Source organism: Sphaeramia orbicularis, chromosome 22 (assembly GCF_902148855.1).
Source record: "Sphaeramia orbicularis chromosome 22, fSphaOr1.1, whole genome shotgun sequence".
In the NCBI taxonomy this organism is placed as follows: domain Eukaryota; kingdom Metazoa; phylum Chordata; class Actinopteri; order Kurtiformes; family Apogonidae; genus Sphaeramia; species Sphaeramia orbicularis.
The window spans coordinates 34,682,335-34,707,908 of record NC_043978.1 but is presented as its reverse complement, the minus strand read 5'-3'; the positions used below and the strand labels follow the sequence as shown (position 1 = coordinate 34,707,908).

General features: G+C 37.6%; 1 protein-coding gene across 1 annotated transcript in view; it reads left to right on the top strand.

Annotated features, from left to right (window-relative positions):
• The window catches only part of LOC115413408 (ryanodine receptor 3), a 126,853-nt gene that overhangs the window by 68,579 nt on the left and 32,700 nt on the right, over positions 1-25,574 (top strand). The window contains exons 40-64 of the mRNA XM_030126223.1: positions 2,512-2,614; positions 3,178-3,309; positions 10,274-10,547; positions 11,214-11,328; positions 11,937-12,069; positions 13,347-13,450; positions 13,556-13,691; positions 14,502-14,688; positions 15,134-15,242; positions 15,337-15,457; positions 16,020-16,189; positions 17,120-17,340; positions 17,593-17,683; positions 18,865-19,005; positions 20,050-20,213; positions 20,335-20,413; positions 20,896-20,985; positions 22,433-22,579; positions 23,276-23,338; positions 23,507-23,582; positions 23,693-23,816; positions 24,593-24,708; positions 24,805-24,872; positions 24,955-25,076; positions 25,201-25,250. Of these exons, the coding sequence (XP_029982083.1) occupies positions 2,512-2,614; positions 3,178-3,309; positions 10,274-10,547; positions 11,214-11,328; positions 11,937-12,069; positions 13,347-13,450; positions 13,556-13,691; positions 14,502-14,688; positions 15,134-15,242; positions 15,337-15,457; positions 16,020-16,189; positions 17,120-17,340; positions 17,593-17,683; positions 18,865-19,005; positions 20,050-20,213; positions 20,335-20,413; positions 20,896-20,985; positions 22,433-22,579; positions 23,276-23,338; positions 23,507-23,582; positions 23,693-23,816; positions 24,593-24,708; positions 24,805-24,872; positions 24,955-25,076; positions 25,201-25,250 (3,136 nt within the window). The remainder of the gene's footprint in view (positions 1-2,511; positions 2,615-3,177; positions 3,310-10,273; positions 10,548-11,213; positions 11,329-11,936; positions 12,070-13,346; positions 13,451-13,555; positions 13,692-14,501; positions 14,689-15,133; positions 15,243-15,336; positions 15,458-16,019; positions 16,190-17,119; positions 17,341-17,592; positions 17,684-18,864; positions 19,006-20,049; positions 20,214-20,334; positions 20,414-20,895; positions 20,986-22,432; positions 22,580-23,275; positions 23,339-23,506; positions 23,583-23,692; positions 23,817-24,592; positions 24,709-24,804; positions 24,873-24,954; positions 25,077-25,200; positions 25,251-25,574) is intronic.

Sequence of the window (25,574 nt, the reverse complement as noted above, 5' to 3'; positions counted from 1 at the left end):
CATGTAGATTACTGCTGCTCTATGTTGTACCTACTTGGCACTGTTCAGAGTTTTTGTTTGGCATCCCTCCCACAGGAGTTTGCACTTCTGCTCATGTGACTCTCAAGACCATTGAGTCTGCCCTGTGACGTCAGTAATGCTCATGTGGTTTGAAGGTGTAAATCTCTAACTGAGGTTATACGTCAGGACCTCTGGCTCAGGTTGAACAAATCCTACAGTCAGATACTTGTGTGTCTGAAAACTGACCACAAAAAGGCCTGCAGACACCCCGCGTCAAATGATGCATGTAACAAGATGATTCAGTGGAGGATTTTACACATCTGTAATTTTCCACATATGCAGCCAATCTCAGAATTCATTTAAATTACACTTGAATCTCCTCCACTTGAGCTGGCCCTGCTCTGTACTTTTGTGTTTGTATTACAAAAAAGGCTCAAGGCCAGTTCATCCTTCTTCTCTATAGTGTCATTACACACTTGTTTGTTTGCACAACTACACATATCCTCTCTTTAGGTCACAGCTAGAGATAGAGTTCAGTGCTTCACAGCAACTTTCACCTATAAAGACCTAGTGCTACTTTTGTGGCAGTTCCCAAATAATGTTTTCTCTTTATTTAACCTTTCTTTAGTGATTTATCACTGTTAATGATAATGATATCCTTTGTATTTTGCATTTTTTTCAATGAAAATCAGGTATTTTCCCACATTTCCCATATTCAATTTGCTGATTATGTAGATTTTCATAAAAGCTCAGATTAAAGTTGATTGTCATAATATCAGAAACGGGGAAAAATGAACAAAACATGACTTTTTCCACAAAATCTATCATTAACTGACCATTAACCCAGTATTTCCATCCACTGTCATTGATCCAACTCCATGGGTTTTACTGGTGAATCAATATTGTAGAAGATGACGGTGTTTCCACGTTCACTACGGACCCTCTGAATGTCCAAATGGGTCATATACGATGACCGTGAAAAGATGAAAAACTGCATTTTGTTTTCATTTAAGTTTTTATTGAAATTTTATAAACACATAATCAGCAAAAACAACAAAAAGCGAACAAACAAACCTTGCTTGGGTACACTACACAACCTTACATTCACATTATTCAGTCCCTCCACCATTCCGGATTCTGTAATCAGTCCATTTATTCCATTTTTTGTTCATTTGTGTTTCTTGTAGTCAGTTTGTCAGTTCTTTTTTCCATTGTATATATTCCTTCAATATTTGTGATCCATCGGTCCTTTGTTGGTGGTTCTGTTCTTGTTCAGTTCCTTGTAATAGCTTTTTGGCAAGCCATATCAAACTGCATTTTACTCCAATTATTTGCATGTATTGATAGGATTACTGGATCAGCAGGTATTAAACAGTTTAGATGTAGATGGTTTTGGTGGATGGTGGCTTTTTGGGTCTTTATGGGTTAAAGGTCTGCTTCCTTTGGTCACCACAGGTCACCACAGAGCTTCAATCTTATATACCTAAAAACCACCAACCAGGCCAGAAATCTGGGTGTAGTGATGGACTCAGACAAACTTTGAAAAACACATCAAGGCTGTAATAAAATATTCTTACTATCACCTTAAGAACATCTCAAGGATAAAAGATCTGATGTCTCAGTAGGACCTGGAAAAACTAGTCCATGCATTCATCTTCAGTCGGCTTTATTATTATAGCAGTGTCTTTACAGGTCTACCTAAAAAATCCATTAGACAACTGCAGCTCATCCAGAACTCTTCTGCTAGAGTCCTCACTAAGACAGGAAAAGTGGACCACATTAGTCCAACTCTGAGGTCCTTCCACTGGCTGCCTGTTCGTCCATCAGAGGATAGACTTTAAAATTCTGTTGCTGGTCTATAAAGCTCTGAATGGTTTAGGACCAAAATACATCAGTGAGCTCCTGACCCAGTATGAACCCACCAGACCCCTCAGGTCATCTGGATCCGGTCTGTTGTCAGTTCCCAGAGTCAGAACCAGACACGGAGAGGCTGCATTCAGCTTCTATTGCTCCACATGTCTGGAACAAACTTCCAGAAAGCCTCAGATCAGCAACACTCAGTTTATTTAAATCCAGGTTAAAGACCCACCTGTTCTCAGCTGCATTTGAATAGAGTTTTTATTCAGAAGTTCAGATCTGCACTGTTTCTATTAAGCTAAAAGTTTTTGTCTGTTTTATCCATTTATCTGTTGGTTTTTTTTTCATCTTTTCTTTTTTTTCTCTCATGCCTATACTTTTTATTGCTTCCCTGCTGTAATGCTTTTAATATTTTATGTAAAGCACTTTGAATTGTCTTGTACATGAAACGTGCTATATAAATAAACCTGCCTTGCCTTGCCTTTGGTTTGAGTACGTCAGGGAGAGTTAAACACTTAAACTCTTCTTTTCTGTGAATCATGCAGAGATTAGATCATGTTCAGATGGAGACTAAAAAAGAAGAAGAAAAGACAAAGCATTCACTTTTTGAATATTTATACATATAAGTGATGTTCATATGTGTTCATATTTTAGATCAACATGCTGCTAACCTTCAGTACGGGTGAAGACTGTCCATGTCCAACAGACATCCAGGGGGAACTTTATGATTTTCATGGCCAGCTGCAACTCCACTGTGGTGAGATGTTTTTAATAAACACATGAAATGTACAAGCACTGGGGGTTATAATGTGATGAATTACCACTTGAAGGCTGCGATTGGATTGGATGAAATATCTTTTTAATAAATATAAAATATTGAAACACAGCAATAATTGTGGCTTTTTGCTGTTATTGCTGCACACGCCGCAGCTGCATGTACCAGTAAATAGGTTCAGAAATGCTTTTCCAGGTCTGCCTTTCTCTCTGTCTCTTCCGCAGAGGAGGTTGAGTTTAGTCGCTTCAATTACTCTGACATCTTGATGTTTTGATAAATTATTGAATTGCCCAACCCTCTGTGTCACTACCGATCTAAAAGGCAATTCAATCCTGCCTCATGGTGTAGATCTGTCAGTGCACCCTCTGCGCACAGAACAATAAAAGATGCAAAATTGCTACGAAATTGCAGACACTATACAATTTGTACCATAAAACATATGATGCACATGACATGTATTACCACACAGGAGCTCTAGCTTCAGAGATTGCATTTATATAGCTTGTGCTTCATATATGTTATGTATATCTGTTTCTGCTGTATAGGAATCCCTATGGAGGAAGATGAAGATGAACAAGCTACTTCTATTAAAGGTCGCCTCCTAATGCTGGTGAACAAGATCAAAGGCCAGGCTCATAAAATAGAAGAGCCCACAGAGAAGGAGCAAGCTGCCCCATGTGAGGATGTCATACGTTTAATTGTATTCCCTAACTGTATTAGTAATTCTGCAGTGCCTAATGCATTGCTACACCTGACTACAGTTTTTTTTTTTTTTTTTTGTTAAATCTGTTTAATGCTCACAGTTTTGGCTGACATTTAAGTTTGGTTCTTAATTTATATGCCAGTGTGAAAGCATTTAACCACAGAAACAAGGAACAGATGCCAGCTCACTGAGAACTTGAAGCTTAGGGAATAATCTGTCCTTAAATAAGACTACGGTTCACTACTGCTTTGTGTAAAAGCAACAGCTCTTATTTACATGCCAGTGGTCATTTTATTTATTTATTTGCTCTCCACTACATTTTCTCAAGTCTTTTGTACATGCTCTCAGGCTCTCTTTCTGACTAAAAGTGGGTGGTAAAATTAAAAGCAGAAGCTTGTGTATTGCAGCTCTAGCACCCTCAGCCTTGTCTCTATTTGTCTGCCAGTGTCAGGTGGACTGAGTCACCGGGTGGCAGTCATTTCCATTTCAATTTCTTTTCAATTTCATTATGGTAATATGGAGTCAGTGGAGGAGAGGCTCCAGAGTGAAGAGCATCTTCCATCACCCGCTTTCCATGAGATAAGAGGAGAAGAGATGAAAGAAAAAGCATTGATGGTAAAACCAAGCCCTTCACCTGATTAAACCCATACATATGTACACAAATTCATGGGTACAACTTCACAATTGTGATATATGACCTCTCACAGGTATTAAACTCTTCTACTTCTCTGGCTTGTATTACATAGATAGGATCTAACTAATGGGAAACAGCGTTATATCTCCTGGATGAATCCTTGCCATTGCAGTACCATTCCTGTTTGTTCTTGACAGCAATGCTGGCAACAAGAAGTGGTCAAATAGCAGATGGGTACATGTGGGCTGAAATACAGACCCTGCAAAGCAATCTCTCCCCTGGGATTTGGTTTGACCCCAGTGTGGAGCTTTTAAGACCACCGCACTGATCTCCAAAGAGCACAGGATGAAAATAGAGGTGTGTGTATTTTTGCCTTAAAAGACTGCTTTGGGTGATGGTGGTGGTATGAGGGTGGTCTCTCCTGGCCGTGGGGTGAAGAGTGATTGATTAGAAGACTAGTCTGTGGTGGCAGCTACAGTTCAGGAGCATCACATGTAGTTTTGCAACAACTAGAGGAGGTAGAAAGATAAAGAATGGAGAGGAATAATGAAGCTGGGATGAAATCTGTTTAGAGAAATTATCTTATATAGGGCTTGTTGAGCTGCATTATGTAATAAATTCCCATTATGTAATAAAAGTTCAAAATGTAATAAGAATGTCACGTCATCTTGTAATAAAGCCGCATTATGTAATAAACTGACGCATTTTGTAATCAACTAATCAATGCATTTTGACACATTTTTATTAAAGAAAAAAAAAAAAAATGAAATAACATGGTTCATTATGTAATAACAATCCAAATTAATATAATTTCAGAGCAATTTAGAAGAAATTAGTCACAGGAGCTACAGGTAATGTAATCAGGACTTTAATCACACAGTTTAATGTGTCAAGTGCATTTTGAAATAAATTTCTCAAATTGTAATAACTTACTACATAATGTGAAAAAATTTACTACATAATGCATTGAGGCAGTTTATTACAAAATGCGTCAGTTTATTACATAATGTGGCTTTATTACAAGATGATGTGACATTCTTAATACATTTTGAACTTTTATTACATAATGGGAATTTATTACATAATGCGGCTCAACAGGGCTGCAATATATTGGAAAAAACTGACACTGTGATTTTTTTTAAACCCTGTGATATATATCGCGATATGAAAAAATACTCAGGACGATATAATAGCTGTGTGGTACCGATGTAAATGGTCAAACAAATTAGTTGTGCTACCTATTGTTGTGGCACTGTCAACACAGAACACATGTTTCAGTATCATCCTTCTTGTAGCTGAAATCATTCCAGATAACTGACTTTGCTTTTCTTTTTGGCACCAAGTCTTTGTTTTCAGTGATTTTCTCTTGTTCATTGCTCATTTTTCAATATTACCAGTGACTCACTCCATGTGCAGGGGCGTGGTCTGCTTTGGCAAACTGATTAAGAACGATTGTGATTGGTGGATTGCTGCGTGCGGTGTGTGTCAGGTACCCAGGTTGAAATTAGATGAGAACATGTTGAGTTCATTTTCCTCCTACATTGCAGGACCTGCGATGTGACTATTGCGCACACGTACATTGCTGATGCTCAAACGATATATTGTACAGCTCTAATCTTGTGTGATGTTTTTCTAATAATTATGCACCATATGTCAGTATTGAAGCTGTTGAACTTTTGTTTTTCATCCTTTCTTTGTAGCTTTCATGTATTTTATGCTAGTCTATACAGTATTTAACTTTTTTTTAAACACCCATCTGGTTGAATTAGTTTTATTCAGGAGAGGATGAGTTTAATTTTACTCATCTTAGACATATGTTTGGTAGAGGATGTTTAAAACAAAATAAACTCTTTAAAAAGGTTTTCTAGTGGGAGTCAGTATGATCAGAGTGATCAAGCCAAAACACATTCTACACTCTGACTGCAGCTTTATCTTTTCTTCCACTCTCAGCATCATTCAGCTCTTAAAGACCCTGAAGATACAAAAGGCGCAGTGGGTGTTTGCCATTAATTTACTGGAATTAAGCCATTTTCCTTCTCTGACTGGTTTATCCACCAGAGGGGCTTAAAGCTTAGATGTGACAACTTGCCTTGAAGAAATAGTGTGAGTCTGTGAAGCTTGTGTGTGACCTCTCATGCCACATCAACCATTACGTGTCATCAGGGGAACTTTACTCAGGTCAGATTTGTTTGTTGGGATGCAGTGAAGGGAAAGTGCTGGAGGGTTGTGTTCAAGAGACAAACAGACAGAGGGGAAGTGTGTATGATAGTGTGACAGAATGGGAGTCAGGTGTTCTGATGCAACACTGGCTGAGCGGAAGAAGCGTCACTTCTCATTTCAGAGCAGACCTGTGCCTCTGCTCTTTCTCTGACATCCACATGACTCTGGGAGGCAGGATCGGTTACCACTGACTGTGACATTCTACTAAAGCGGTTCCCAACCTTTTTTGGCTCGTGACCCCATTTTAACATCACAAATTTCTGGTGACCCCAGACATTCAAATCAGAGACTTTTTTTTTTTTTTTTGCTAAAATTAATTTGTTTTTGATCATGTTATAGTTTGCTGTACTATGTTGCAAATAAACGTTAATTTTAGATGACATTTAGTCTATATAATGTATATTATTATGGACAGAGGCAGAAAAGCCAGTCTGAGATTACTGAACAAAGTGAGAATTTTATTTCCCTTGGTCAGGGTATGTACAGTCAGTCCAGCTTGGATTTACAAGGCTGACAATTAACCTGTTTAACCCTGACCATATTTTCAGGGGAAAAATGCCTAAAAAGACATATCCAAAGTAAAAGAAGAATTACTTATAATACTTATAATAATAAGGTTCATATGGATGTTCTTGGTGTCTGTGGGCATTTAGAGACCTCACAGAATCTATTCCCATTGTCTAAAATATTGTATCTGTTACTATACCTGAGTAAACTGTAACAAACTAAAAGAGAAATTAGAATTTTTTATCCTCACCTGTTTTTTTTCCGCTAGATTGACGATGATATGCATAAATTAATTGTTCGTGTCGGAAATTTTTAATAGCGTATATTTCACCCCACAAAGATTAAAAATCATGTTTGAACATTAAAGTTTGCACTAAAATACACTTTTGATGTACTTTTATTAACATTAGGGTCTAAACTTTAAGCAAAAGTTGAAAAAAACATCCATTGTCCTGATTTATTATATTTTTATAGTAGATGAATATTAATATAATTTTTTCGGCCCGCCGGCGGGCTGATAGGGCTAAAGGGGTTCATGCATAGTGGTCACTACAGTGGACAGCTGTTCAAATGTGTTCTCTTGTATATTCATGGATTTTGTTGTTTTAGTTCCATATCAGCCAACACAGTGGACACTTATGCATCATCCCATACGCTGCAATTCATACCATTACTATAACTTTGCTATTCTAGATAAACCTGATCTGCAGTAACATGTTTGAGTGTAAAAAATTGTGAATTATTAGAAAAAAAGTTTTTTTTTTTGCATATTATATCTATGCAGGACAGGTATGTTAAAATTTGAGAAAACATCAGATTATCAGCATTTATTTAATAGTTTTCTCACAGTATATCCATAAATATATGTTTCTTTGCTTCTAACATTAAACGCATGGTGTCCAGCTGAGTGGACATTTTGGTAACTCCATTAAAAATAGGATCATAAAAAATCAATCACATAGTTTTTTTTTGTTGTTTTTTTCATGCCTAAATGTCTAGAATAAAATCTTAATTAAGGTTTTCATGATTCATGCATGAAAGGGTTAATACTGAAAAAACAATGACTCAAACTATGAATTATGAAAGAGCTGCAGCATCTTAAACCGACCACAATGAACATTTGAAAGATAAACAGTACCACAGTGCTTCAGTTTCAGCTTCAGAGTTTTACATGTCTCACCATATATATTTTTATTAGTAAGTATTTATTTGTATTTTTATCAGTTACTGGAAATTTCAGGCGACCCCATTTAAATTCCAGGTGACCCCACGTGGAGGTTGAAAAACACTGTTCTACTGGCTCTCCACCCATCACGCATAACACACACACACACACACACACACACACACACACACACACGCACACACGCACACACACACACACATACACACACCCTTGGACTGATTGACAACCCGATGTCAAATACTCTTTGAACAATCAAACTGATCTAATCAACCAGACAGACACACAGGCTTTAAAAACACAATCACCTAATTGCAATACTTTTAAGGAAATCAATTGCAATTAACTGGCTTCCACTTTATGGTTCTGATTTATTTAATAGATGTCTTTCTCCTCTTTGTCTATGCATACTTCAAGAACAGACACATGACTATATATGAGCACACACCCTCAGCTACACACCCAATTGATCCACTTTTAATGAAGCCTAAGGGTAACCCACATATGAGCCGTCCACACAAATGTTTCCATTTAACCACAGAAGCAGAAACATGTAGATCTATTAATAACTCATTCACTCCCCCTCGCTTATTCTTTGCATAATAGTGCTTCTGCTTCACTGAAAACGTGCATATTTCTGAATGAGCTTGCAAAGAGTCTTCCCTTTTTCTCTGAAGCAGAAGAACATAATTCTGGCATTGTTTAAACACAGCTGATTAACTCTGAAGCTGAGGCTTGTAGAGGCTGCAGATACATGTGCGCACTTATGTAGCTTGAGCTCAGTGAACTATTTTCAAGGAGGTATTTATCATTTTATTTTTTAATTTCTTGAGTTCTTGAGTTGTTTTCTTACAATTCTGAGCCACGCTTTTCTTTGAATTCTCAAGTACAGGGTCACGAGCATTCCAGTCAAGTGGAAACCTTTAAGCAGAGACATTTCAGTTATAGAGTTTTTATTTGTATGATAATATATGAAACAATTACAGAGGCAATCATGCAGTTATTTAACCCTTAAAGACCTAAACAGTCACTAGTGACCAAAAGCATCTACTGATCTAAAATATTTAATAACTTTTGAACCACTAATCTTATCCGTAAATGTAAATAATAAAGGTAATGTGCAGTTTTTCAGCTTTTCAGCGACATCAGATGTGACCCATTTGGACGTTGAAACGACACGTGTTATTTTCTGCAACACTGATTCGCCTATAAAACCTGTGTAGTTTGACAAATGATAGTGACTAGTTTTAAGATTCAGTTAATGATGTATTTAGCAAAAAAAGGCACTTTTTTCAGTTTTTATGGTATGTACTGTGAACATCTATATGATAAGTAAATTAAATATGGAAAAATACCAGATTTTCATTGAAAGATGCAAAATACAGATGATTTTTTTTTACATTGTGTGCTTTTATATTTATTGTTTTTATATTTATATTTATTGCTATTTATTTGTTGCACTTTGGTAAGGGCATCCTGAACCAATTTCATTGTAACATGGAGTACAATGACAATAAAGCTTATTCTATTCTATTCTATTCTATTCTATTCTATTCTATTCTATTCTATTCTATTCTATTCTATTCTATTCTATTCCATTCTATAGCATAATGAATGATAAATCACGTAGGTGAGGTTAAATGTAGTGAAAAAAAAGTCAGCACAAAAATAGGCCTTTCAAGGGGTTATATTTTGCTAAACCCACTTTAAAAGTCTTTGGTACAGTTATTTGTGTATTTGGACCCTAACAGTTCAAAAAGTTTGAATTTGAACCCTCCTCATGCTGCAAAACTATCTTTATATTAATTCCGGCAAAAATTGCGTGGATTTGTACAACCTGTTTTAATTTCTGCTTAATTTGTTACATTTTATAACTAGTTACGTCACGACATTTGCACATATAAGGTCAAAATTTCTGACAAATATTTCTCCAAGTACGCCATAATTGTTTGTCAGCAGCAGCGGTTGTAGTAAAAATTGAAAATATGTCCAGATTTTGAGCCGATTACCTAAAATGTTCAGTTGTTGGTTGTATTAATGAACACAAGTGGATGAATGGGACAGAAACCACGGTCAACAGTCTGGAGGGGGTGCAGCGTTAAGTGGCTCATTTGCATTTAAAGGGCCAGCGCTTAAAACGACCTTTCTTCTGTCATTACTCTGAAATATTGTTGAAGATGGACCTGTAGAGTTTAATTAATGAAGAATTCAGACCCAAGCATAGCATTTACAGTTTATGTAGACCACAGGGAAATGTTTTAAAATGCATAATTCCATTTAAAAAAGCAAGATATCACCTCTTTAAAGGTTAAAACCCAAGTTATTCACATTATTAAAAATATTCAGTAAAACTTCTATAAAATATCATGTGTGTTAATCCTCCTTTTCACACAGCTAATCTGAAGGAGCTCATCTCCCAGACCATGGTGAGCTGGGCCCAGGAGTGTCACATCCAGGACCCGGAACTGGTTCGCAAGATGTTCAGTCTGCTGAGGAGACAGTACGACAGCGTTGGAGAACTTCTACGGGCCATGAGGAAGACTTACACCATCAGCGCTGCTTCTGTCCAGGATACTATCAACCTCTTGGCCTCCCTCGGTCAGATCAGGTCTCTGCTCTCAGTTCGTATGGGAAAAGAGGAGGAGAAGCTTATGATTGATGGACTTGGGTAAGTTGCAGTCTCCTCTGAAAGTATTGCATGTGGTTAAATCAGGGATACATACCAGTCATGTGTTTTTTGCAAAGGATCTGTTTCCCATGTTTGACTTTTTAAAACTATAATCTAATTGTATTTTATATTGCATGTTCTTACCTTGGCGTAAAGGTCAAATTAGCATGAAATGTAGTTAGTTAGTTCTATATAATACGTAACATTTCAACATTAGGCCTATATTTTGTTCACTTGCATTGTTTCAAATGTCTCCAACATTGTTAATATGCAAAGAAATTCTTATATTTATTCAGTATAATGACTCATTTCATTTGGCAGTCTGTTGATTCATAACATTACTAAGGTTGGTAATTATTCTTTCATTAAAATAATATGATGTAATATAAATATCCATTGATAAATATGTAACATGACTAGACTTTAATACATTACCTCCTGTATGACATGACCTCTGCCTGAGGGAGACAGATTTTGACTAATGAAAACAACTCCTACGATCCCACGTTCCTTGGAAACATAAACAGACTATTTATTTTCTTAATGTTTTGATTGGGAGACCCTTAACAGCAGGAAAAAAAATGCACTGTGTATGTTTAAGTACACTGTACAAAATAAGCATAAAGTAATTATTTATGTCTGTATTATTTATTTTTATTTCTCCAGTGACATCATGAATAACAAGGTGTTCTACCAGCACCCTAACCTAATGAGAATATTGGGCATGCATGAGACCGTCATGGAGGTCATGGTGAATGTACTCGGAGGAGACAAATCCCAGGTTTAACAACTTCTCTTCTTTATATTTATGTATGATTTCAGAGGCTATTAAAGAACCACCTACAGAGCTCACTGCAAAGACTGTCACTGAGAAATTTGTGCCTCTGTCCACTTTTATGTGTTGTCATTTATGTTTGGAGAGTGCTCGCAGCATGACTTAATTAAGAGATGGTCCCATTAGGTTGGCTTTCTCCTTTGGCTGACAGCATCAGAGAGGAAAGAGGTCAGAGAGGGCAGAATGTGGCTTGCTGACTGGCAGTGTGTGAAGATGTCAGCCTTTTTAGACATTAATTAGGAAAGAAGACATGAGGATAAATTTATAGTAACCAGCTGCATTATAGTTAAGTGAAAACCCTAGACGTAGCAGCAACATCTTCAAAACCACTGTGGATCAAATTATGTTATGTAAGTTTGTTAGCTTCTCTAGATGTGAAGATGGTCTGCTGGTTGACTTCATTATGGTGTATTCTCTGTGCAGACATTTTTTTATTTTGTAAAAGATACATGTTTAGTTCAACTCTTACTACTTTGTTGTGCTTTTTGTCTCATTTGTCTCTTAACCAGATTGTGACATTGAGCGCTAATTAATCTATATGTGCAACTCCTCAGGAAATCGCCTTTCCCAAGATGGTTGCTAGCTGTTGTCGCTTCCTGTGCTACTTCTGTCGAATCAGCCGTCAGAACCAGAAAGCCATGTTCGACCACCTTAGCTATCTACTGGAGAATAGTAGCGTGGGCTTAGGTGGGTAAAGGTTTCTTTGTTTGCCTGGCATCCTAATCTGTTCTTCTTAAAAATGACCTCACATCTTCTACAGTATTGTACTGAATGAAGACCAACACTTACTGTAGGATATGGATGCAGATGTACGAGTTGCTACACAATATTCTTTTTAAACCAGATGTGTGATAGAGGACAAATTCTAAAAACTGCCAGGATTTTTCATTAATATGCATGGGATACTGCGATCATCTTTTTTTACTGTGTTCTGGAACTGTGAGCACAGTTATTAACCTTACACCTTGGTAGATCCTGAGTTGTACGTGTGTGTTGTCTCCCATTCTGTCAGAAGATCATGATACCACAGCAGCAGGAAAGCATCACCCTTGGATGCGCATACTGTACTGTGCAAAAGTCTTAGGCGACCTTTAGCGTTTGTTGTTTTTAGCAGGGTTGAAATGAGCGTTCATATTTATTTCTCATTGTCTTTTCTTCATATATGACAAGAAAATACAGGGAATATGCGCACACAAAAAACTGAACTAAATGGGTTCTAAGGGTTAAAGTCACTATTTAATGTGACCCCTGACCCCATGACAAAAGGCAGCACAAAAATTAGAAATATCTGATGTGTGTTGCATGAAACTTGGTATACAACATGAGAAAATTAATGCAATAAATCTCATATTGTCTGAGCAAAAATGTTAAAAGCATGTTCACTGTAAATACTACTACTTTGGTTTACAAAAGCTGTTTTTCCCTGAAACGTTTGTTTTTAATGCTGTACATACTTAACGTACAGCATATCCAGATTGTGTCTTAATACTGAGACTGAGAAATGCATATGTGTGATCATTAGAACTTTACTAAACCAACAAAGCTAATGTTGGACTATGACTTTTGTACAGTACTATATATGTATACAATGGAAAGATTCACAGTTAATAGGTGACAACATATTGTGCTTAGTATAATCTAAAGCCAATGTACATAGAAACTGTTTTATTTAAGCTGTAAGTGTATTGTTAGTGTTGTGTGTTTGGATGCACAATGTCACACAGGCAGGTGCCAATAATCCTCACTGAGCCTTGTGTGGTTTAAAGTATCCAGTATAAATTGGTGGAAGTGTCTCTTCCTTAACTCTATTATTAGCTGACTGTTGGCAGGTTAGCTGGCAGTGAAATTTGGAAAGAGTGAAAACACTACCCTCTACTGTCTGTTCAACACTGAGACACATATGTGTCTATAGGGTAGGATATTATATTAGAACTGACCATAACAAGAGCTGCTCTCTTTTATAGCTTCACCTGCAATGAGGGGTTCAACTCCTCTAGACGTGGCTGCGTCCTCTGTGATGGACAACAACGGCCTGGCTCTGGCACTGGAAGAACCGGATCTGGACAAAGTGAGACCCACGTGCAGTTTCTGAAGTTAAAAGAACATGCAGAATTAGGCTGAACAAATAAAGGGTTTACCTGTTTGTGGTGTTACATGTATGCTATACCTTTAGGTGGTCACCTACTTGGCAGGCTGTGGCCTCCAGAGTTGTCCAATGCTTCTGGCTAAAGGTTATCCTGACATTGGTTGGAATCCCATCGAGGGAGAGCGCTACCTCTCCTTCTTGCGTTTCGCTGTCTTTGTCAATGGTACGTGGACTTTTGTCAAATTCATTCTCTTATTCTCTCCATTTAGATTTTGCTTTTTTCTCTCTAAATATAACCTTTTAGAGACTACTTGTCTCTTGTTCAAAGTTATTTTAGTATCTATAAGATGTGTATATGTAGGGGGGGGTTTAGGGGTCTTTGGGCCCCACCAATTCAGTGTCACAAACCATGCAAATCATAAAGATATAACACTGAGCAGGCATGGATCAATATTCTATTTACAATAGATTTTACAATTTCATGCAAGATTGATGGGAAAGGTGCAAGCCATCTTTTATATTTTAATAATATTTTTAATGGTGACAGTATTAGAATTGTTTTTACATTGATATACAAATACAACAGAAATATACTTTTACTTTTTGGAAGGAAGTAAATTTAAATTGACTTTACCTTTTTCTCTTCTCTCATATTGTCACCTTCTTAAAATAATGTGATAAGTCATAATTCTCAGATTTTTCAAAAACTTAACCAAATATATGAGTTTATGATATTTTTTTGTTTTTAGAAAAACCTGAAAATTATTTGAAGAGGGTGATTATATGCTTCTTCTGCATCATCTGTATGGCTGGACTGACTAGATTTTATTCTTTTTTGCCAAAAACAGAAGAAAAAACTAATGCAAAGAACAAATATGTGTATGTAGTAACTCGTGAAGCAAACTTTTTCATGGTAATGGGTTAATTCTTCCCCTGTGTATATGCTTTATTTAACTCCTGTCATTAGTGATGAATGTTCATGTGTGTTCATCTGTTCATGCATTTCCATCTGTGTGATTGTTTCGTGTTCTAGGTGAAAGTGTGGAGGAGAACTCCAGCGTTGTGGTGAAGCTGCTCATCCGACGTCCAGAGTGTTTCGGACCTGCCCTGAGGGGAGAGGGAGGGAATGGTCTTCTGGCTGCTATGAAAGAAGCGATCAAGATCTCGGAGACGCCTGCTTTGGACCTGCCGGGCTCTGTCCATGGAGTCAGCTCTGACGCGTAAGACATAAAGATCAAGTGTATCTTTTCAAATCAATATTCCCGGCTTAACCTAAAGATTATGCTCTAATTTGATCTGTTTTCCCTGATGTTTTTTTCCCATGATTTGCCTTGTTAAAAATATTTGAGTAGAATAAGTAATTTTGGATTATTATTATTAAAGCTCTATACTGTTTTTTATTACCTCCACCAAGGAACGGCGGAGGTTATGTTTTCATCAGGGTTTGTTTGTTTGTCTGTCTGTTTGTTTGTCTGTTAGTAAGATAACTCAAAAAGTTATGGATGGATTTGGATGAAATTTTCTGGAAATGTTGATACTGGCACAAGAAACAAATGATTAGATTTTGGTGGTGATTGGAGTGGGGGATGGGGGGGCTGATCTGCCTTGGCTGAGGTCTGCATTCTCTGAGTGCTTTTCTAGTTTAATTTTCTTTTCCTCTGGCAGGTCTGCTGATGGTGATGATGAGGAGGAGGTGGTACACATGGGCAACGCTATCATGTCCTTTTACTCTGCACTGATTGACCTGCTGGGACGTTGTGCACCAGAGATGCATGTATGATTAATAGAAAGTATAGAGGAGTGGAGATTGTTTTTTTTTCCTCTCTTTTACTCTCCTCTTATTTTTGATATTCTTTATCCTTCTCCAGCTCATCAACAAAGGGAAGGGTGAAGCCCTGCGTATCCGTGCCATTCTGCGCTCTCTAGTCCCTACTGAGGACCTTGTGGGAATTATCAGTATACCACTCAAAATGCCTATCACCAACAAAGGTGTGGGTTATGATGTTAGCAGTACAATACACAACACAACTTTACAAAAACATTGGAGGACACATTTTATTAATTTGCACGCTACAGCAAGATGTCGAGATCATGCCAGAGTATAATGGTTACGCAACTCTGCACATTCAGAGCAAGGCAGAAGGTTATTGATTTCATTTCACTGCTCATGCCTATTTAATCAGCACAATGCTTTACTGCACACTCCTATAGCTCTGAGTAAGCCTGATCATTTCTATAGCGAGCTGTCTTGCTCTATTGATTGATCTGCATAAGCATGGCAAGACTCGTCTCTTAAATTTGCTGCTGTGAGCACTGCCACACAAGCTCTGTCAGCAGGCCAAGAGTGAAACTGGTGAGGCGTAGGTCTGGCACCAAAAAACTCACATGCCCACACACTGCCTAATGAATACACATGGCTCTCCTGATCACAAAAGACACACTATTATGTCCTATAGGCTGTTGTCTGTGTTTTTTACACAGCACACACCTGCACAGATCTGTTGGCTCTGTTTAAACATACATTGTCTTTTTTGGTCTCAATCAATTTCAGATGGTTCTGTGACAGAGCCCGACATGTCAGCCAGCTTTTGTCCAGACCACAAAGCCCCTATGGTGCTCTTTTTGGACAGAGTCTATGGCATTGAAGACCAGAGCTTCCTCCTTCATCTACTTGAAGTGGGTTTTCTTCCTGACCTGAGGGCTGCTACATCTCTAGATACGGTAAGTTGGAGGACTCCCAACAGCAAACACTGATCGCCGGCCTCTTTACCATGAACTTCATCAAAGAGTTTCAGGATCAATAATAGTGGGCAGCTTTTTCTACTAATGAGGAGCCTCTCATTAAGCCTTAGTTTCTTTTAAGGTGATTAATGTATTTGTTCTGTGGTTGTATTTATTTAAAAAACATTTATTTGGTGATCCAATACAATTGAAAAAATAAAAAGAACTTAGTTATATGCCCTAAAATTAAACAACTTTGGTTGAAGATTCACAGGTATGTTGTTATTGTTGTAAAAAGACATTTTATGTTATGCCCCAAGTTATTTATATTAGGAGATTTTCAAGTGCTGTCTGCATTTCCCAAATCACTAAAAGTCTCAATACAGACTGTTCTCATGACTGGACGACACATTATAATGAGGAACTTGAAGATATATGGAGAGCCTCCGTTCCAGCAGTGGATGATGGATGTGGGAAAAGTAGCAGAATATGAAAGAATGTCATATAAGATGCAGGATAAGACAGAAAAATATCTTTTGAAATGGAGCAAATACCTGGAATCTTTAGATTTTAAAGACTAAATGTCAAGAGGATTCACACTGAGAAGACAATGATCACATACCTTATGGTTTTATGTGTGTATATTATGATTAGACACCTCTGTGTAGATATTTATGGTATTTGTATGAATTATATACATGGATACTCAAAGTTGATGTGTGCATGATAAAAAGCCACTATATCGATATGAAGACCCTTTCTGGTTATGGGTGGGTAATTAACCAATGCTCTAATGTTAGTATTTGATGTGTAATGATGTGATGTGTTTGGAAAAAAGTCATAAAAAATTTCAAGTCATAAAAAAAAAGAACTTAGTTGAAGTTTTGAATTCATCTAAGCATTGCATTAAACCATTCTTGTATTCTGCAGGAGGGTTTGTGCACCACTGAAACAGCCCTGGCCATGAACCGCTACATCGGCTCGGCCTTGCTGCCCCTCCTCACTCGCTGCGCACCACTCTTTGCTGGCACCGAACACTACGCTACCCTCATCGACTCCACTCTGCACACCATCTACCGCCTCTCCAAGGGCCGATCGCTCACCAAGGCCCAGAGAGACGCCATACAGGAGTGTCTTCTGGCTGTCTGCAAGTGAGGAGCATAATGAATTCTCTAATAGTCCAGTTAGAAGTTTCTCAGGTTATACACAATCAGAGCTGATTAGTGATAATGTGTCAAACACTTGTGGCATCACAGCTAACACACAGAACAGTGTAAGATAAAAAGCAGGTCTGTGTTCTTTAAATATCTAAGTCAGTGTTGTCAGAATTGGTCAGAATCTGAACATGCTTTAGACAGTCGTAGGACGGGCAGTGGTCTTAACCCTCTTACCTTATTCTGCAGGCATCTGCGTCCCTCTATGCTGCAGCAGCTCCTGCGAAAACTTGTCTTTGATGTGCCCTTGCTGACTGATTACTGCAAGATGCCTCTCAGGGTGGGAAGACAGTTTTTTTTTTTTTTTTTTACTTTTCACACTTTTTTTAAAATCCATTTTCCATCTTTTATACTCCCCTTTTTTCATTTTCCCTGCACTTCACCTGTATGCCCCAAGCACTGTCCTATTTTCTTTCCTTTCCTTTCCTTTCCTTTCCTTTTCCTTTCCTTTCCTTTCCTTTCCTTTCCTTTCCTTTCCTTTCCTTTCCTTTCCTTTCCTTTCCTTTCCTTTCCTTTCCTTTTCCTTTCCTTTCCTTTCCTTTCCTTTCCTTTCCTTCCCTTTCCTTTCCTTTCCTTTCCTTTCCTTTCCTTTCCTTTCCTTTCCTTTCCTTTCCTTTCCTTTCCTTTCCTTTCCTTTCCTTTCCTTTCCTTCCTTCCCTTCCCTTCCCTTCCCTTCCCTTCCCTTCCCTTCCCTTCCCTTCCTTTCCTTTTCTTTCCTTTCCTTTCTCAGGTGTTAACACCTCAGTCTATTTCACTGTCAGCTTTGTGGGGAGGCACCTGCAACTTATCTCCCCCACCTCCAGTGAAGTATAGCTTTGGTGCATTGTCACTGGTGTTCATCTTCTCCTCTTAGACACACACACAGACACACGTTTCACACACCTGTACTGTTAATCATCTGGCACAGAAGAAGTAGGACCGTGAAAAACAAGGGAATGAAGTATTGGACTGTGTGATTACAGGCCTGTTGGCTGCACTGCTCTGTTCAATCCATCTGGTCACAGGAGAGAAATACTGGAGATGTAATAGCTTGTGACTGGCCAGTGAAATGGTGGACACAGTTGCTCTTTACTCTGGTGTACACATTTGTATTTCATTTGCACTGAATGTGGAAGGACTGATTTCCTTTGAGGTACTATATACTAAACATAGAGGGTCTAATATGTTTACTATCTGCATGCTTACTTACAGTAACACAATGAACACACCTGATTTTTCTCTTTTGCTCAATTAGCTTCATACCATAAATGACAACTGGAAATATTATTAGCTATGTTGTATTAGACGTAATTTTAAAGTATAGGATAAGTAGGGTAAAGAAATACTGGCAGCTTATTATTCATAAATATGTCACATATTATTCTATTAGGAAATGTTCTCAGGTTTTTGCATTACATCTACATTTGGTTATACTCTGTGTCATTTTCTTTGTTTTGACCTTGAGCTCTGTATGTCCTCCAGCTGTTAACCAACCACTACGAGCAGAATTGGAAATACTACTGCCTCCCGTCAGGCTGGGGCAGCTACGGCACAGCTTCTGAAGATGAACTTCTGCTCACCAAGAAGATCTTCTGGGGTGTGTTTGATTCGCTATCCCAGAGGGTAAGAATGTTATGTCCCCATTTAATTTTATATAACAGAAAATATGTATGTAGGTCTGATTTATAGGGATCTATTAGGAGAAATAGAATATCCTACTCATTATTGTGCTTTTATTAGTGTATGATCACTTCTAAATAAGAACTGCAGTGTTTTCATGCATGGGAAGGTGATCTGTAGAGTAGCCCAGAACAAACTTTTGTCCTTATTTGTTTGTTTAATGGCAGGTGGCAACCAGTGTTAAGGTGTATAACCATCACCGACTATAAATCCCGGAGTGGTCAATCCAATTTATTTATTTTTATGTTGCTGTTTTTTTGGTTCTTTTTTTACATTTTTAGTTGCCTCTGTAGGGGAATGTGACACTCGAGGCATTTCATTGGTACCACTATATCATGCACATTTGACCTTTATGCTTTATTAATATTTCATTAAATCCTCATTACAATAGTAATTTACATGTCTGGCAAAAGACTGACTTGCTCTATATAACGTGTAGTAGTACAAATGTGTATTACACTGAATGCTTTTCTTATAAACATGATTTACCCTTACACAGGTAATCTAATTCATTATGGTCTTGATAAGCATGTATGTCTGTGGGGATTTATTGACATAAAATAACCAGAGGTCTGTTTGTGATGCAGATGGTCGTACTCAGCACATCTCTTTAAATGCACACTCATGAAAGGGGTAGTGCACAGGGCCGGTGTGGAAACATCGATATCTGGATAGCCAGCATTGATCCAAATCCTCCACTATGCTGGTTCTTCAGTTTTTAGCATGAGTCTTCATTAATGTCCCTACACTTCTACACCTACATTAAAGTGACTCTTTATAGGTCTATTTAAGTAGCAACTTAAATGAAGCACTAAGAAAATTGTTAGCTGTTAAGTAAGAATACTCTTTACGAAAATGTGACCTAAAGACTTAAAATATGCATTGAATATTGAGTTATGTTAAATATCTTACCCATGTGATATTGAATGACTCACAAAATTATAAAACATTAATCACAGCTGTAGTTCTGGGTCTCTTTCCGTGCAGAAATATGACCCGGAGCTGTTCAAGATGGCCATGCCTTGCCTCAGTGCCATAGCTGGAGCTTTGCCACCGGACTACGTTGATGCCTCTATTAGTACCACTGTGGAAAAGCCTGTTTCTATAGATGCTCAGGGCAACTTTGACCCCAAACCCATCAATACTGCTAAGTAAGCCATACTGCAGCCACACGTCAATAAGAAATATAGTTAAAGCCTGAGTCTTCATATCAAACTATGCTCTGAACATGACCGTTTTCTGGCTTTTAGAATGTTTTGTTTTATTTTTTAGCATTGCTCTTCCAGAGAAGCTGGAACACTTTGTCAACAAATATGCAGAACATTCCCATGAGAAGTGGTCTGCAGAGAAGGTAAGAGTGCAGTATCTGACCTGGAACAGTTACAGGTGTCATAATAAAGTAGAAGATATCTTAAAGAAGCTGCACACACATCAAAAAGCATTTTAGCAACAGAAAACCTAATGATATCGATTCACATCAATATGCTGATGCTAGTTTTTTTCTAAGATCACGGCATTGTTCACTTTGTCGTGCATCCTTTTGGTTATTATTGAAAGGGATACTTCGGGCGTGTTGACAATAATTATGCTCGTCTCTCTGTGGAAGGTCCCTGCTCTCCTTTGTGCCAAGTGCTTAGCCTGCATTGTTGCATCTGTCAAAAAATTTAACAAGTGCTGAGAACAGCAAGAACTGAATGTGCTGTGACTTTAATGTGTTATACGTTCTTAATACCTCCTCCAGTCTTTCAAATAATAAATCTTCTCTTGAGGAGATTCTGAAGACGAGGTTGCTTTTATCTTGATGTTGTACGACCCTCTGTGCTCGTGTTTCAGGTGTTACTTGGGTGGAAATATGGAGACTGTGTGGATGAAAAAGCCAAGATTCATCCTCAGCTCAGGACCTACAAAGCCCTAACAGAGAAGGTACAGAGTGTCAGTTTTTTTTTTTTACATATCCTCCAGAGATTCAGAAAAGTACAGGTGCTGCAACATCAGCATTTGCATTAAGTATTTGCCTTGTGTGAAAACAGAAACAGCAGACCATATAAAAAGTAAAAAAAAAAAAAAAAAAAAAAAAAAAAAAAAATATATATATATATATATATATATATTTATTTATTTATTTTTTTTTTTTTACTTTTTTAAAAAAATCTGTGTTAAGAAGGTCTTTTGCAGTGGACAGTGGAACCTAGCAGAAACTGAATAATTCTTCCATCGTATTTACCATTTTACCGACAAAGAGGAGGAAATGTTATTGTAAATGAAGAGAAATAATTTACATTTCAATACTTACCCTGTTTTGACTTTGGCTGAGCTTTTCTTGGCTTTTGCACATTGCAGTTTTTATGCCATACTTTTTCAGTCATATCATGAACATTGCTCCATGATGCAATTTCTCTTTGATACACGCAGACACAAATCATACTTCACACATTTCACAAATAAGAGCCCTGTATCTCCAAAGAAAAATAGGAGGACAATTGAAAATTGTCTGTACTGCATGTCAAGTTATAGCTGAAACAAGTCTGATTTAAAAATGACCAAAGGGCTGTTTGATTAGATCAACCCCACACAGTCAGATATCACTAGAAAACCCAAGATTAGACGGTTTTGTTTTTGTCCCCTTTAAAGGACTAAAACACATTGGTGGGTCTCAGGAGTATACACATATATATTCTTTAAATCAGTGTTTTTCAACCTTGGGGTCGGGATTCCACGTGGGGTCACCTGGAATTCAAATGGGGTCGACTGAAATTTCTAGCAATTGATAAAAATAAAAAATAAAAACTTACTAATAAAAAATATATGGTGAGTTGACAGAGACAATCACAATCCATAAAAGACTTGACAAACTGTGAAGCTGAAACTGAAGCACTGTGGTACTGTTTATCTTTCAAATGTTCATTGTGGTCGGTTTCAGATGCTGCAGCTCTTTCATAATTCATAGTTTGAGTTATTGTTTGTTCAGAATTAATTTACAGCCTTTTAAATCCAAGCTGGACTGACTGTACATATCCTGACCAAGGAAAATAAAATTCTCACTTTGTGTAGTAATCTACACCTGGCTTTTCTGCCTCCGTCCGTAATAATATACATTATATAGTATAAATGTAGTCTAAAATTAATGTTTATTTGCAACATAGTATAGCACACTATTACATGATCAAAAACAAATTTATTTTAGCAAAAAAAAGTCTCTGTTTTGAATGTCTGGGGTTGCCAGAAATTTATGATGATAAAATGGGGTCACGAGCCAGAAAAGGTTGGGAACCACTGCTTTAAATCATCGTATTTAAAAAGAAATGAAAATATAAACATGTGAACCTCTTATGTTTGTGTTCATATCCCCTTTACTGCTTCTCTTCTTCAGGAAAAGGAGATTTACAGATGGCCAATTAGAGAGTCCCTGAAGAGCATGCTGGCTATGGGCTGGTGTATTGACAGGACAAAGGATGGAGAGAGTATGTCCCAGCAGAGGGAGACGGAGAAAATGCGGAAGATCTCTCAGGTCTCCCAGGTACAGTACAAAGAATATGATAAATGCTGGCATTATTAAACATTTTACATCTCTCAAAAATGTCAAACAGGAAATGTCTCATATTGCAGCAGCCGCATGTATTGTGAAAAGGTTAAGAATGTGAAAAATGATGAAAAAGGATGTGATGAAAGGTTCCCTGCTGGCTCAGCTGGTAGAACACATACCACTCTGGCTCAGGCATTACTGCAACAACATATAATCATTTCCTGGGTCTGCTATATGGCATTCCCTTTTTTCTCTGTAATAATAATAAAAGCAAATGCCCAAGAAAAGATATTAAAACTGAACTTTGAAGTCAAAAGGTGAGTTAATTTTTTTCTAATTACAAATACCTATTTGTGGTGATTTAAGATTTTTTTGACACTCCCTTGAACAAACAGCTTAATATTAGTCCTTAAAAAATAGACACCTATGCTTGGAGCTGCTGCCAGTTTAGAGGATAATACAATTTACATGCACTTACATAGCATACTGTGCATGGCAGATCAGTTATTTATGGTTCATAAAGATTATTTTGTGGTTAATCCACTTGTATGAAGTGACAAATTTCTAAAAAGACACTATTATCCTCTGCTATTCAAATAGCAACAAGAATTTTCTCTCATAAAAGTGTTTATTTATGACCAATAATATTTTGTGCCTCACCGTATGTATGTATCATTTCATAATTTCCAGGCAAATGGTTTCAATCCGAGTCCGATTGACACAAGCAATGTGGTTCTCTCCAGAGAATTGCAGGTGGGTGACCCACATTTGTTTTGTTGTCCCTTCGTCCTTTTAAATCAAGTGATCACTCACTCTGAATACGAGATGAAAAGCAGCACTTCCAGAATGCTAATGAACTGTGTGGGTGGAACATGCTCCTCTCTGATATGTTGGGTTTGTCTTTCCTGTCTTTGGTCCAAGGGGATGGTGGAGGTGGTGGCAGAAAATTACCATAACATCTGGGCTAAGAAGAAGAAGAGTGACCTTGGAAGCAGAGGTGATTTACTAATGAAGTCATTCATGGACCCATACTGTACTATTTGTTTGAAGACATCAAAAAATTAAAAATTAAAGATTTACTGAATACTGGCTTTTGTGGGGGTTCAGGTGGGGGGACACACCCGCTCTTGGTGCCCTACGACACACTGACAGCCAAGGAGAAGGCTCGTGATCGAGAGAAGGCCCAGGACCTGTTTCGCTTCCTGCAGATCAATGGTTACAGCATCACAAGGTGAACACTGAAGATGTTATCCACTGTATATTTGATCATACTGATGCTTGAAGAAACTTTGCAGCCTTTCTAACTTTGTATTTGTTTATGAAGGATCACAGTGATCAGACAAAATATTGTACAGGATTGAAGAAAATTACATCTCATCAGACATTTTACAATAAAATATGAAATTATAAAAAGAATAACCAATGAAATATAGATCTATTGATAAATAATTACCTTTAACAAACACATCTTGATTATGAAATAAATATTGGAATTTTAGAAAAATAAGAGAAATAAATGGCTTAAATATTCTATTAAAGCAACAGTACTGGTTTCAATCTGATTTTTAAAAGAATAACTCAGTATTCCTTTTCAGCATTCATTCCCCAAGTTCTTCCTGTAAATCTTTTTTGTTTTTGCATATTCGTTTCTCTAACCTTCTTCTTGGAGTGTTACATTCTTTTAGATATCCTCTGCAAGTGACATGTCATGAGTTTGTTACGCCCCAGGGCTGATTTGCACAGTTGAATCTGATTTAAGCAGCACACACAGGTCATGAAAATGCAAACAGAAAGGTTTAACAGTGTAGGTAAAAGCACCAGGAAAAAAAATCAGCTGATAAATAGGCATGCAGGAAGAGTACAGAGTTACTCTTTTACATATCTGAGCAAATCAAAGATTATTATTATTGTGTGAATCTGCAAATCATTTTCCATTTACTAACTGTTAAAAATAGAAACCAAATAGAAACAATTTCTATCTAAGAGCTACATCTTCTTCTTTTGCAGAGGTTTGAAAGATTTAGAACAGGATTCCTCCTCAATGGAGAAGAGGTTTGCTTATAAATTCCTCAAGAAGCTGCTCAAGTATGTCGACTCAGCTCAGGAGTTCATCTCCCACCTGGGTATGACACCATTACAAGTGACACAAAGGTAAAACACATGAGATAGTCCTGTTTCCTAACGCTAAACATTCTATCTCTTTTCTGTCTTCCATCCAGAGGCCATGGCCGCCAGTGGAAAAACAGACCGCTCACCTCATGAACAAGAAATCAAGTTTTTTGCCAAAGTAAGGCTGTGACGTACTGAGAAATGTATAATGTCTGTTTGTCCAGCCTGAGCTTATTGTTATCAATGCCCCCCTCCCTCAGGTTCTTCTCCCTCTCATCGACCAGTACTTCAAGAACCACTCTCTTTATTTCCTCTCTTCACCAAATAAGAACCTGAGCAGCAGTGGTTACGCCTCCAACAAGGAGAAGGAGATGGTCACCAGGTCCACACTTATAACACTCATGCAGTAACACAGCTTAACCATTTGTCCATTCTTTGCTTAAAACCTGAAAGACTTTATCACTCACTCTTCTGCTCTTCTTTCCTTCTCTGTCTCACACTTCCAGCCTGTTTTGTAAACTGGCAGCTCTTGTCAGACATAGGATTTCACTCTTTGGTAAGATGAATACCAGTGACTGGTCAGCCGTGTATGTGTGTTTTCTGTCAGTATGATCATTTTACCATATCTCAAGTATGTATTTTAAGAGCTTTATTTGCATTTGAAGCTCTAAAATTACGGTGTGACCTTAACCCCTCTGAATTGGCCCTAGGTGGTAACCTTGCTATTGACCCATCAGCTAACTAAGCCCTAAACATGCAGAATTGATTAGTTGGTCTTGTTGAGGTTAATTCAAGTGGCTCATCTCAGGTCAAAGTGTCCTTCACATGGGCTGCAGGGTGTATGCTCATGTCATAGTGATGGTTTTTGTGTTGCTGGTGT